This window comes from Pseudonaja textilis, chromosome Z, assembly GCF_049901715.1.
Source record: "Pseudonaja textilis isolate UNSWEBS1 chromosome Z, rPseTex1.2, whole genome shotgun sequence".
Classification (NCBI taxonomy): Eukaryota; Metazoa; Chordata; class Lepidosauria; order Squamata; family Elapidae; genus Pseudonaja; species Pseudonaja textilis.
This window is the reverse complement of record NC_142008.1, coordinates 9633185-9646354: the sequence shown is the minus strand read 5'-3', so window position 1 is coordinate 9646354 and position 13170 is coordinate 9633185. Positions and strand designations below refer to the sequence as shown.

The window sequence follows — 13170 nt, the reverse complement described above, 5'->3', positions numbered from 1 at the left end:
TTAGTCAGAGTGCATAGTTCAGTCTTGTCTGCCAGACGTTTGGTTCTGGCGATTAGTGTTTTGGCCACGGAGTTTATCTATGCTGGGTGGTGGTGGGATTGGGCGTTGAGGTAGAGGTTAGTGTGTGTTTTCTTCTGGTATATGGTGTGTCCTAGTGTGCCATCTGTTTTTTTGTAGATTAGTACATGTAGGAATGGTAGTTGTTTGTTTGTTTCCGTTTCCATGGTGAACTTGATTTTGGGGTGTGTGCTATTTAGGTGTGTTAGGTCACAAATGTGTCATCGATGTATCTTAACCATAGTTTGGATTTGTGGGTGGCATTAGCCAGGGCCACAGCTACAACTTTAAAAGCACAACTATAATGACGTGGGAAAATACCCGAACAAAGCTGAATACCATACATGTAAGTACCTGCGAAAACTTAAGAATATGAATGAATATATATATATATATATATATATATATATATATATAGACATATACATATATATAGACATATACATATATACGTACATATACATATATACGTACATACACACACACACACACATATATATACACACACATACATATACATATATATATATGTATGTATATGTATGTATATATATAATATATAATATATAATATATATTATTAGTGTGTCTGTTACTTCTTCTTGAGCTTTGCAGTCTGAATCCATCCCCTTTCTGAAAAAAGATAAATTGATATTTGACCAACTGCAGTCTCATCACACCTTGATGAGTTTTGTAAGCTACCTGCTGCTCTATCTCATCAATCAGAATCTCCTATTTTATTACATCAATTAAGTGTTTTATGAAAGGTCTTACATTTTTTTCCTCTGATCCCTAATATTCCACACTTGAAGTTTTATACTGCCTTTTTTCTAATTTATTCACTTTGAACCCAAGGCCACCATCCCGGTTCAGGTCCTCTTATGGAAAATAACCATCAGTAACCATGACATCTATTCTAGAGAACTGTGTGGCTTATGACACTGTCCTCCCTTCTTTATTTTCATAGGGACAGGATAGAGGGGACCCAAATATTTCATTTTATCTCAAATTAATAATGTTTTCCATTTGAATCAAGTTGTTATATTGCTTACCATTTCCCCCCAACTCTGCAACAGTAGTTATTTTATTTTATTTATTTATTTTATTTATATTTTGATTTGTCAATCGCCTACAATATAATAGGTATAAGTATATACATAGTTATGAATACATGAAATGGGTACATATAAGAAAAATAAAAGAAACAATAGAACAGGGACGGTAGGCACGTTGGTGCGCTTCTGCACACTAGAAATAAACGCTTTCAAAATATGTTAGAACTTGTTGCTTATCTTATAGTAATTTTCTTTGAATTCACACAGCCCATCATCCTATCTGGATCCCAGATAATCTCACTATTCTTTGGATTTGATATGCAACTGTAGGAATTGAAGAATGTATGGTAGTTTTTAATTACTGATGGTTTGTTACTAATTATCATTGTAAACTGTTTGAAGTTTTTAGAAATGAAGTGCCAAAAAAAAATCTATGATGCTTATAACTACAAGGACTACTCATAATTCACTTTTTCAGGTCTGATGGAACTTTGAATGGTCACTAAACAAATGCTTTGTAAGCAAACAAGCAAACAGGAGCTTTACCTATTGATGTAGTACACATAAACACAGGAAGAGGAAGCAATTAATTAAGCTCTAAAAAATCTGAATGAGGCTAGATGCATCAATGTATAGTCCATATATGTAGATGCATAGAACTCATAGAACATAGGTACAATTAAATATGGTAAATAATTCTTAGTTTGCATTGTTCAATTACTGATTTCATAAAATCAGTAGGTTTCCAGGATAGCATTTATTGATTACTATCGTGAATTGCTCTATAAAAGCTCCTGATAGAGTGATCAGCCATACCATGGTAGGCATATATTGGGTGGCCAAGCATAGTTTGTGGCATAAATGTTGTCAGATGGAATGCAGTGAAAAATGTAGTTTAGTCAATTTTCTAGATAGTGAGGTAAAAACTGACAGCCAGTGCCTGTGATGCTTTTTAGAGAACAGATAATTAAAACAATGTGCTATCATATAACGTTTTCCTTGATTACCTCATTGGAAATAGATTTTAATGCATTCTGTAAAAAGGGCAAAATATCTCATACGAAGGCAGAAATTGTGAAGAAAGAAGGGAGTAGCTTCTTTGTGTGAATGCATACATTAAATGCTGAATGGCTACTGACACTTTATACAAAAGTGCTAATTTGCCTCTAGTGGATTGATTTATCTGGAAGATGCTGGAGATAAGTTAATGGCTCCATTTTAATTCTCTTTCATACTTGTTTAAAAAAGAAACTTCTATACAGAGATGATTGAAACCCAGTAAACTTTGTCATCCCTCCAACTGGTATATTATTTAATACGAAAGGAGGTGAAAAATTTTGCATCATTGAAAGAGTATAGTACATAATATAATAGTGTGTGTATGTGGTTTCTGCCTTTGCTTCAGCCTCTGTAATTATAGTTTACTATGATCTTAGCAATCATTATTACTTATTACTTTTTTTCTGGAATTTGAAGTCATATGAATACAAATTTCTGTATTACCATAGAAGGAAAATATTTGAACCTTCAGAACAATTTTCTGTGACAAACAGAATGAATTATGAGCCCAATGAGTTAATTCATTGAGGATCCTATATCCTAATGTTATTCATATGTAAACTCCAGGCATAACTTATTGGCAGTTGGGAGAAACCCATGTAAGGATGTTTCCAACAATTCTTTTGTGGAATCATAACATTTCGGAGTTGAAGCTCTTAGATGCCCATAATTCATACATAGAGATTTTATATAATCTTTTTGATAGTACTGATATACGGAACTGAATATATGAACTGACACAACTGAATTAGGAAGACCATAGGCATGAATGTTGTTCATCATTCTGAAGTAGCTGATTTCTGTGTGTGAACTGGCCTTAAGTATTTTATTTGGTACCGAAAGGGCTTTTTTCAGCAGGTGAGTCTTCTACTATCAGGACAATACTAAGATGCATTGCTAGGTTTTGTTATTTTGGCTATTGAAAACACAGATCCAGAGATATATTAAGCCTATCAAGTAGCCTTCTTTGCTACATAAACATATGTAGAATTTCAAAGGCATATCCAGATGTTCTCAGAAGTCTTCATTTGTAATGAAATTGGATTCTGTATAAATGTAGGAGGCTTACTGGGCCAGTGAAAATTGAAATATTTTAAATGCTGCCTATCTTGTGTAACTTTTTGTTTTCACAGTGTATTGTTACATAATCTCTGAAAAACTTTCTTATAAGTGTCTTTGCTCTTATGTGAGCCAAATGTCATTTATTCTAATGGGGTAATCCTTTTTACATCAAAATAATCCTATGCTTCGTAGCACCAAAGACATATCTATTATTATGGTATTCCAGAACCAGCATTTTTTCCTCTTTCCATTGAAACAAATCTTATAATCCAAAATACCTTGTTAGTATTAATTCTGTATTTCTATTATATTCTCTTTTTCTACTGATGCCTCAGTTTTTATCTTGCTTGTCCATAAATGAGTTCAAAACTTCCATGCAGTACAGTGATCTGATAATATTTTGTCCCCATGGAAATACATTTGGATTAAAATTAAAAAGAGCCAGCACATTATTGTGTGCATGGTATTGGAGTGGTACAAGGAAGATTCATGTTTAGTTCAGAACCACGAAAGCTAAGTGAGTAACTTAATGTCAATCAGTGTCTCTTAGTCCAGCCTACCTTATAAGGCAGTTGAGGGGAGAACAGGAGGAAAGAACTCTGTATGCTAGAGCTCCCAATAGTATATATGTATAAATATCCCAAGGCATTATATAAATGAATAATAAATACTATTTTACTCTTTTTATTTTATAAGTAAGATACAATCAGCTTACCTGAAATAAAAATTTTCTTTATAAATGTGTGCTAGTCAGTTGCCATGTTGGATCAAAGCAATGGGATATTCTCATTGGGCAACTCAATACTCAAGAATAAATTATTTTAGTTATTGATTGTAACGACAATATTTATTACAAAAAAGACAACTATATTTATACTCTTTAGATTCATTTTGGTACATTTTAAAGAAATGTACATTATATTTCAGTAAATTAAAGTATGACTATTGCACTAGGACTGCAAACACCTAGAAGCAAGCAAAATTACAACAGGGTTTGTTACAAACATCATGCAAACAAATATTATTTCATTCTTTGGCAAAGTTATTAAATTAGTGAACTGGTGAAATGGTGTGGACATAGTACACTTGTATTTCAGTAAGGCATTTGACAGAGTAAGCCACAACGCACTTCTTAATACATTGGAAAAATGTGGGATAGACAGCATCACCACTAGATGAATTTGTAACTGGCTAACAAACTGCACTCAACATGTAGTCCTTAATGGAACTATATTGACATGGAGGGAAGTAAACAGTGGGTACGCAAAAGTTCTGTTTTAAACCTAGTATTCTTCAATATCTTAATAAACAATCGAGATGAAGGAATAGTAAGGGAACTCATTAAATTTGCAGGTGACACCAAGCTGGCAGGAATAGCCAACACTCCAGTAAGAAAAGTTCAAGGTCCAGAAGGATCTTGACAGACTTGAGCACTGGGTCTTATGTAATAAAATGAAATTCAGTGGTGAGAAAGTAACTTAGACAAGAAAAACCAAATGTATAGGAAAAGAATAAGAGAAACCTGACTCAATAGCACTAACTATGAAAGGGATCTTGGAGTCCTAATGGACAATCATTTAAATATAAGCCAGTAGTAATCTGCAACTGCAAAAAAAAAGCCAATGCAATCCTAGACTGTATTAACATAGGGATAAAATCAAATCATGTGAAGTTTAGTACCATTTTATAATGCATTGGTAAGACCACGCTTGGAAAACTGCCTTCTAGCACAATATCACAGGTTCATTTTGATACTCTTCCGCAGCCATATAGGCTGAGTTTCAGGAACCTTTGTTAAATATCTAGTCAGTCAAAAACATTCGTTCATTTAATATGTTTCTATCTTGGTCAATTCAGCAAATGCAATTGAAACTAGTCTAGTACTTCTTTGCATTCAAGTCAAAGTGCCTTAATGCTTTTCAGTTCATTCACTTTTTTTTTCTTCCTAGCATTCCCAACAAGTGCAGGGTCTGCTTTTTTCAGATCAACTATGTTTATTCAAAAACTGACTCACTGGCTTGTCACCTGAGCTTTAATTGTTGGCTGAGAGAGAATGACTAACTCAGTCCCCTTGAAGTTTTCATGCAGGTAGAACTGGAGCTCATAGTCTCCTGTTTTCCAAACCAGCATCATAACCACTAGACCAATTTGGCTCTCTACTTTACAGTTCATTTACATGTTGATTGAAATAGCAAGTGTTGCATATGTTAAGCCTTCTACTTCTGATTAGACTTCTTAATTTCAGGCCTACATGGAAGATCATTTGAAAAACAAGAATCGCCTAGAAAAAGAGTGGGAAGCACTTTGTGCATATCAAGCTGAGCCTAATGCAACTACCATTGCCCATAAGGAAGAAAATGTCCAGAAAAACCGCTCTCAAGTTATAGTAGCATGTAGGTATAGTTTAAACTAAGTAATGTATTTTCAGTACTTCATCGCTCTTTATCTAATATGGAATGTTTTTCTTATCTTTGTGAGACAGGTAAAGAAAGGTATTAGTAAAGTAACTTAATAGGGGATATTTTGTTAAAATGTTATAATACACTGCCCTGGGCATCAAATCTTTTACACTGGTGCAACTCCCACAATACATTTTTGTTTTTCATTCCATTGATTACAGCAAGTAATATTTTGTGCAGCTTTGTGTAAAGGCATTCATTTTTTTGGTTGAATACAATAGAGGTTATGCTGATAATTCATCTTAGCTTTTTGACATATTTACATCTATCAGGAAAAAATCTAATTCAGCTTGCAATTACAACTTACTCATTTAGAAAAAATAAATGCCTGTTGACATCCACAGATAAGCTTACAAAGCTTCTATGCTATGTTCTGGGTTACAATAGAAAGCACAGCCATCTAGGTGTTCACATTTCTAAAAGGCTTTCTATGTCTAAAAGCACCATATCTTCCTTCCAATAGGTAATGGCAATTTCATTAGCTCATAACACTATCGGCTGTATGTCAAATTATGGTATATAAATCTTATAATTCAAAAAAATACTGTGTTTTACAGTAATATAGATTACCTGCAACGTTGGGGCAGATATTTTTTTTAATTCTAAATTTCATTTTTACAAAAGTCACCAAATACAGAAAGGTGATATGGTAAGGCTTATTCACAGTCAATCTGAAGTTTGTTGGTATCAAAATCAAATTAATTAATTAATACATTTTTAATTTGAAACTCAGTCTGATCAGTGAAGAGGATGCTTGGTTTTTAGTGAATTTTATATTCTTTTGATGAAAAGAGATGTTCTCCCATGAGCTGTTCAGAGCATCCAGAAGTGGGAGGTGCTTCAGTCTCTTCTGGAAAGGCTGGGCTTAAAACTCCAGGATGCTCCTCCTCCTCCACAGGACACCTCCTTAGCGTCCCCCAGATTTAGCTTAGCCTTCGTGGTAAGAGGTTGTGCACTCCCTGACTGGAACGGTTTCTGATTCAGCTAGTCAAGATTCAGCTTTGCTCTTGGGTTAATTCAGCTTGCAAATTTTTCCCCCTATTAATCTGGCAATTTCAAGGCTTGTGGCTCTATTAGGTTATCCCCCCGATCAGTTGAGAGCAGCTCTTTGTGACTGATGGAGCCTGCCACTTTGCAGGCAGTCTGAGATGGCCACTTCAGGCAATTAGCCTATCTAATTCCCCGATCGTCTTATCTTTGCGATCTTGCCGGAACACTCGCAGCCACGGCTCACTTTTCCTTACAGGATCATTTGTCTGACATTTTAGAGAGTCAGCAGCAGCAACTGCTCAGGCATTTAACATTGGAGATTCTGCCTTCCCGCCATTTGAAATGGCTGGCTTCAAGTTCGTGCCTAAATATTACAGGTGCCATTCCCTGCTGGTTTCCCTTCTTGGGGACCGGGGCAAGTACTTTCCCACTCCACTTTCCTGGGATTATTTCTCTCTTAGCCTGCTGGCATTGGATAAGCAGGCTAGTCCTTAAACGGGATTTTCTTTTTTTCCCTCTCGCAATTGCTTTTGAGCGAAGCCTCAAGTGCCATTTCAAACAGCAGGATGTTTTTGACAGGAAAAGATCCATCCAGGACCTGTATAGCTGGTTTCCCTTGTTGGGGACCAGGGATCCTGAATATTTCTTGCTTGGAGCGCTTGGAGAGTTTCCCTTGCTGGGGACCCTTAGATACTGTTTCCCATATATACGGGCTTACATATAGATATAGGTATCTGTATATATATGTGTTTGTATATAGATATGTATATATATAGACTTACACTCCTGGAAAGCACTCTACTTTCAACCACAGGGGTAGGCATCACCCCTAAGTACAAATAGTAGTAGTAGTAGTAGTAGTAGTAGTAGTAGTAGTAGTAATAATAATAATAATAATAATAATAATAATAGGGAGGACGAGCGGTCTGCCACCTCCAAGTGGTGTCCCCTGGATGCGCGAAGCCGTCAAACGCTGACCGTAACTGAGAGCAGACCCTCCGACGACAGGCCCACGCGACAGGCCGGCTGGAGTACTCAAATGCCGCATCAACATGATGGAAACGTCCACTACAAAACACACGTCCAATGCTACCGCGTTCGGGGGAACCGACGGGCGCAGGAGACCATTGGCCTGCGCCAAAAATCAACGAAATGGTCCACGCGGAAAGCACGGCCGTGTGAAAAAACGCAAGCGGGGAACAGAGGACTGCCAGGCGCTCAAGGTGGCCACCTGGAACGTGGATTCGCTGACTGGACGCTCGACCGAGATCGTCAGGGCCATGCGGGACAGGAAGCTGGACATCTGCTGCCTCCAGGAAACTCGCTGGAAGGGCAACAAGGCTACGACTATAGACGGCTACAAGATCATATACACCAGCTGTAAGGAAAACCGCGGCGGTGTAGCTGTGGTTGTCAGTCCAAGCTGGCAAAGTTCCGTCGCAGAAGTTAAGTGCCTCACAGAACGACTGATGATAATCGTCGTAGCGACCGAGAGGCAGCGCCTACACATCTTGTCCGCCACGCCCCTCAGACCGGATGTCACGAGGAGGAGAAGGATACCTTCTGGGAACTGCTCGACATCCAACTCAGGCAGATCCCACACGAAGACGACATCATCATCTCGGGCGACCTGAATGGTCATGTAGGGCGGGACAAAAACGGACACCAGTGCCACGGTGGGCACGGCACAGGCGATACGAATGAGAATGGCCAGAGGATCCTGGACTTTGCCGACTCCCATGATATGACCATCACGAATACCTGCTTCATTAGGCGAGAATCTCAACTCCTCACCTACCATAGCAGAAACGGGAGCCACCACACACAGATCGACTACATCATCGCACGACGAAGAGCCGCTAAAAACGTGCTCAACGCCAAGGCGTACCCGACGAATCGAGCAGTCAGCACAGGCCGCTGATGGCGAAGATCAGGATCAGCAAGCCCAAGACCAGGATTGACAAAAGAAATGCAGACCAGCCACGAATCAAGTGGTGGAACCAGAAGAAGATGGCGGGACCCCTCATCAAACCGGAGCAGTTCCCGCAGATGGTCGACGGGCCACAGGAAGCGTGGTCCATGCTGAAGAGCACTGTTCACACTGCCGGCTGCCAACAGCTTGGTTGCACCAAGCCAGGACGGAGACGCATCGAACGAGATACATGGCTCTGGACACCGGAAGTACAAGATGCCGTACACCTGAAGAAACGGCTCTACAAGGCCTTTCTTCAGGACAAGACCAGCGAGAAGCTCTGCGAATACAAGGCGGCCAAAAAGGCAGCCAAGAAAGCAGTAGCGACAGCCAGAAGCTCCCACTACGATGACATCTACGAGAAGCTGAACACGCGAGAAGGCGAGAATGAGATCTACCGCCTAGCCAAAAGCAGACACAGGAAGACCCTGGACATTGACCAGTTTCATGGGATCAACGACGAAAGGGGAAATTTGATCGTCAACCCCAGAGACGCTGCGGAGAGGTGGCGGCAATACTTCGAGAAGATCTCCACCGAGGAGTTCCCACACCCACGAACCCCGCGAGGTGACCCAGTTGAAGGCCCAGTCTCAGGCATTTATGCCAGCGAGGTCGCCGACGCCATCAAGGCCATGAAAACGGTAAGGCAACAGGACCAGACAACATCCCTGCCGACTTCTGGAAAAAGGCACTACCGGGCTCGGCATTGTGGCTGTGCGAGCTGTTCAACAACATCGTCTCCACGGAAAAGTGCCACACGACTGGTACCGCAGCACCACTGTTCCGATCTGGAAGGGAAAGGGCAGCCCAGCGGACTGCTCCAACTACAGACCGGTCAGGTTACTGTCACACACTATGAAGATCTTTGAACGCGTCCTTGATAAGCGCATTCGGGACACCGTCGACATCAGCGTCAACCAGGCTGGATTCATCAAGAACTGCGGCACCACCGACGCCATCTTCGGTGTGCGGATGCTGATGGAGGCTCACAGAGAGAAGAAAATCCCGCTCCACACCGCTCTTCCTAGACTTGGAAAAGGCCTTCGACCGAGTCCCGCACGATCTCATCTGGTACGCACTGCGAGACCACGGCGTGCCTGAGCTGCTCGTACAATGGGTCCAACTCCTATACAGATGTCACAAAAGCCGTGTAAAAGCGGCAGCTGGGATATCAGAGGAGTTTAATATTACCGTCCGGCGTACACCAGGGCTCTGCTCTCTCACCACTGCTGTTCATTCTGGTGATGGACACAATTACACACGACCTGTACACGCCCGCCCCATGGACGCTGCTCTCACGCCGATGATGTGTTCCTGGCCAACCTGTGCAAGGCTGAACTAGAGCACCGAGTCCAACAGTGGCACGACCGCCTCGAGCAGTTCGGGCTCCGGCTGAACCTAAAGAAGTCCGAATACCTGACCACTGACAATGAAATGACAGGCTCCATCCACGTGAACGGGCAGGAGCTACCGCGCGCCTCCACCTTCAAGTACCTGGGAACTACTCTTGGGGAAGAAGGCCTACTACAAACTGAGGTGGCAGCCAGGATCAATGCAGCGTGGGGCAAATGGAAGTCCGTCACGGGCGTCCTCTGTGACAAGAAGATGCCGATGCGCCTGAAGGCGAAAATCTATAACTCTGTGGTGCGCCCGTGGCCATATACGGCGCAGAGTGCTGGCCGACGACCAAAGAAGTCGAAAGCAGACTCCAGATAATGGAGATGCGAATGCTCCGATGGTCGGTAGGCCTCACCCTACTCGATCGCGTCAGAACGAAGAAGTGCGAGACGGTTCAACGTCGTGCCCATCCCCACGGTCATGAGGCAGTCCCGGCTACGATGGTTCGGCCACGTGAGCCGCGCCAAGGAAGAATCCATCATCAAATCTGTAATGAAGGTGACTGTCGGAGGAGCGAGACCGCGTGGTAGACCTAAACAGCGCTGGATGGACACGATCAAGGCCGATCTAGAGATCGCGAAGGCAGACCCGACACACGTGGCAGACAGAGAGGTGTGGAAGCAGTACTCAAGGACATTAGCGGACCTCGCCCGAGCGCGAGACAAACGCTGAAGAAAAAGAATAATAATAATAATAATAATAATAATAATAATTTTGTAAAAAATTAAAGTTAGAGACACGAGATTCAGTCCTCCACAATGGAAGGTGACAACGTCTTCCACTCCAAGTCAAATAAGTCCCGAGATAAGTCAGTGGGCCCCAAAAAGGCCTCTAAGGCGGCGGATAAGGATGCCCATAGACGGCACCAAGCCTTGGAAAGGCAGTTGCAGAAACGGGCCAGGGAGGCAGACGAGATGGCTATGACACAACAATCGGATCAGGGCCCAAGTACATTGTTGGGGCCCTTGGACTTATCCACCCAGCCCAGAAAGGCTATTTCTGGACAGCCTCCCATAGGCATATCTCCTCCAATGAGCACTGCCCGGTGAATCCTAGAGGCAGCCTTCATCCCTACGGCCGTCGGTTTAAGACAGGAGGAGGGATTACCTGAGACTGTTCCCATCGAAATGAGGCAATGGATGGAGATGGCCATACAAAGGGGCACTGCGGCTGGAGTTCAGCAATCCATCTGGACCAGACACTCTTTGGCTACTTCAGAAGTGGGATCCCTGTCTGCTCAATCCTTTGCGCATATGGGACATCATCAAACTCAGGTATTCCCCAATATCCTGACATACCAGCCCAGGGTCTTTGGGAGGAGGTAGAATTAGATGACCAGGATGTTCCCATGGAGGTGGGGTCGATCCATCAGATGGACTTAGGGTTGTCAGAGGCTGACCCACAAGAATGAGGAATGTCGGATGACGAAGGCCTCATTCCAGACCAACCTACCTTTTCTGGCTTTTTTCGTCCGCACCTCTATAAATCTTTACTGTTCAAAGCAAAGGACACCGCTACACTAGGCACATTAAGCCCTCAACCATTGTCAACAGGGTCTCAGGACGAATCCAAGGATCTAATATTCTCACAACCGGCTAATGAGGCAGAAACTATTCCTGTCCCTCATATGTTTGCTGAATTAGTACAAAATCAATGGGCATCAGCAGCATCCTACCCAGCCCCAACAGGGTACGATAAATGATATTATAATTTGGCACCAGAGTTTTCAAATTTTCTCAAAATGCCGGAGATGGATGAGCCCATTGTGGCACTGGCCTCTTCTTCAACCTTTCCCAACGAGGCCAAGGAAGCCCTGAGACCAGAGGAAAAGAGAGCAGAGTTGGCATTCTGTAGGGCGCGTGTTTCTGACGCCTGGGCCATTAGGGAAGCTACAGCTGGGTCCTTTTTTACACGGTCTTCCCTACGATGGCTCTTCCACTTGAGGCATATATTGCCGGCGTCAAATGTCAGAGCCCACCATGACATTGCTAAGATTATTGCAGCGGCAGAATTCTCCGCCGATGCCACATTTAATGCAGTCAAATTCTCATCTAGAGCCCTAGCATCTCACGTATCAGCACGGAGACTGCTATGGCTCAGACATTGGCAGGCGGATACCAAGCATAAATGCAAGCTGGCATCAGCCCCAATATCGGGGGATAAATTATTTGGCAGTGTCTTGGAGCCCCTGCTTATTGAGAATAGAAACAAGAAAAAAGTGCTTCCCCCTCTTTTTCGGAGGTCTGAAAACAGAACGCCCCAGTCGTTTCGAAAGGGTTCCTTTCGGACCTACTATCAAGGCCCATACGTTCCCAGATCGCAAAGAACATCAGGCTACAGACCCAGTTTTAGACAGGATAGGTCGGAATCTTCCCACAGACGTCAGCGGGGAGGCCACAACAGAAGAAACCCCAGAGGTACCGGAGGGTGATTTTTTCGTCGTCCCAAGTGAGTCCTTGACAGCAGCTCCCATTGGAGGGTGGGTAAAATTGTTTGCTGATCAACGGGACAGCATCACCACTGATGCATGGGTCAGGGACTCCGTTAGGTTTGGTTTGGCGCTAGAGTTTCAATCCTCCCCTCCGAACTTTTTCATTAGGAGCCCTAGGTCCACGGACCCCATTAAGAGAGCATTGATGCAGGAGGCTATCAATTATCTTCTGCATATTCGGGCCATTAGGTCCCATCTGAACAATGGGGTCAAGGCTGTTACTCTCTATTGTTTGTGGTCCCAAAGAGTTCGGTGGGCTGGAGGGCAATTCTGGACCTCAAACATCTGAACAGATCATTGGTTTATCAAAAATTCAAAATGACTACTCTCCAGTCCATTCTGCTCAGCATCAGAGAGAACGATGTCCTGACCTCTATAGATCTGACAGGATTATCTACATATACCAATTAGACCTGCGCACTACAAATACCTTAGATTTTACTATTGTGATCAGCACTACGAATATATCGCCCTACCATTCAGTCTGGCTTCGACCCCTAGGACTTTTACCAAAGTCCTAGCGGCTTTGGCTTCCTCCCTCAGGATCACATCTATTCGTTTACAATGTTATCTGGATGATATTTTAATTTTGTCATCTTCCAGACATCAAGCAAATTTGGATACCAAG

General features: G+C 42.5%; 1 protein-coding gene across 1 annotated transcript in view; it reads left to right on the top strand.

Annotated features, from left to right (window-relative positions):
* Window positions 1–13170, top strand: part of PTPRN2 (protein tyrosine phosphatase receptor type N2) — a 609242-nt gene that overhangs the window by 521375 nt on the left and 74697 nt on the right. The window contains exon 14 of the mRNA XM_087917130.1: window positions 5478–5625. Within this exon, the coding sequence (XP_087773256.1) occupies window positions 5478–5625 (148 nt within the window). The remainder of the gene's footprint in view (window positions 1–5477; window positions 5626–13170) is intronic.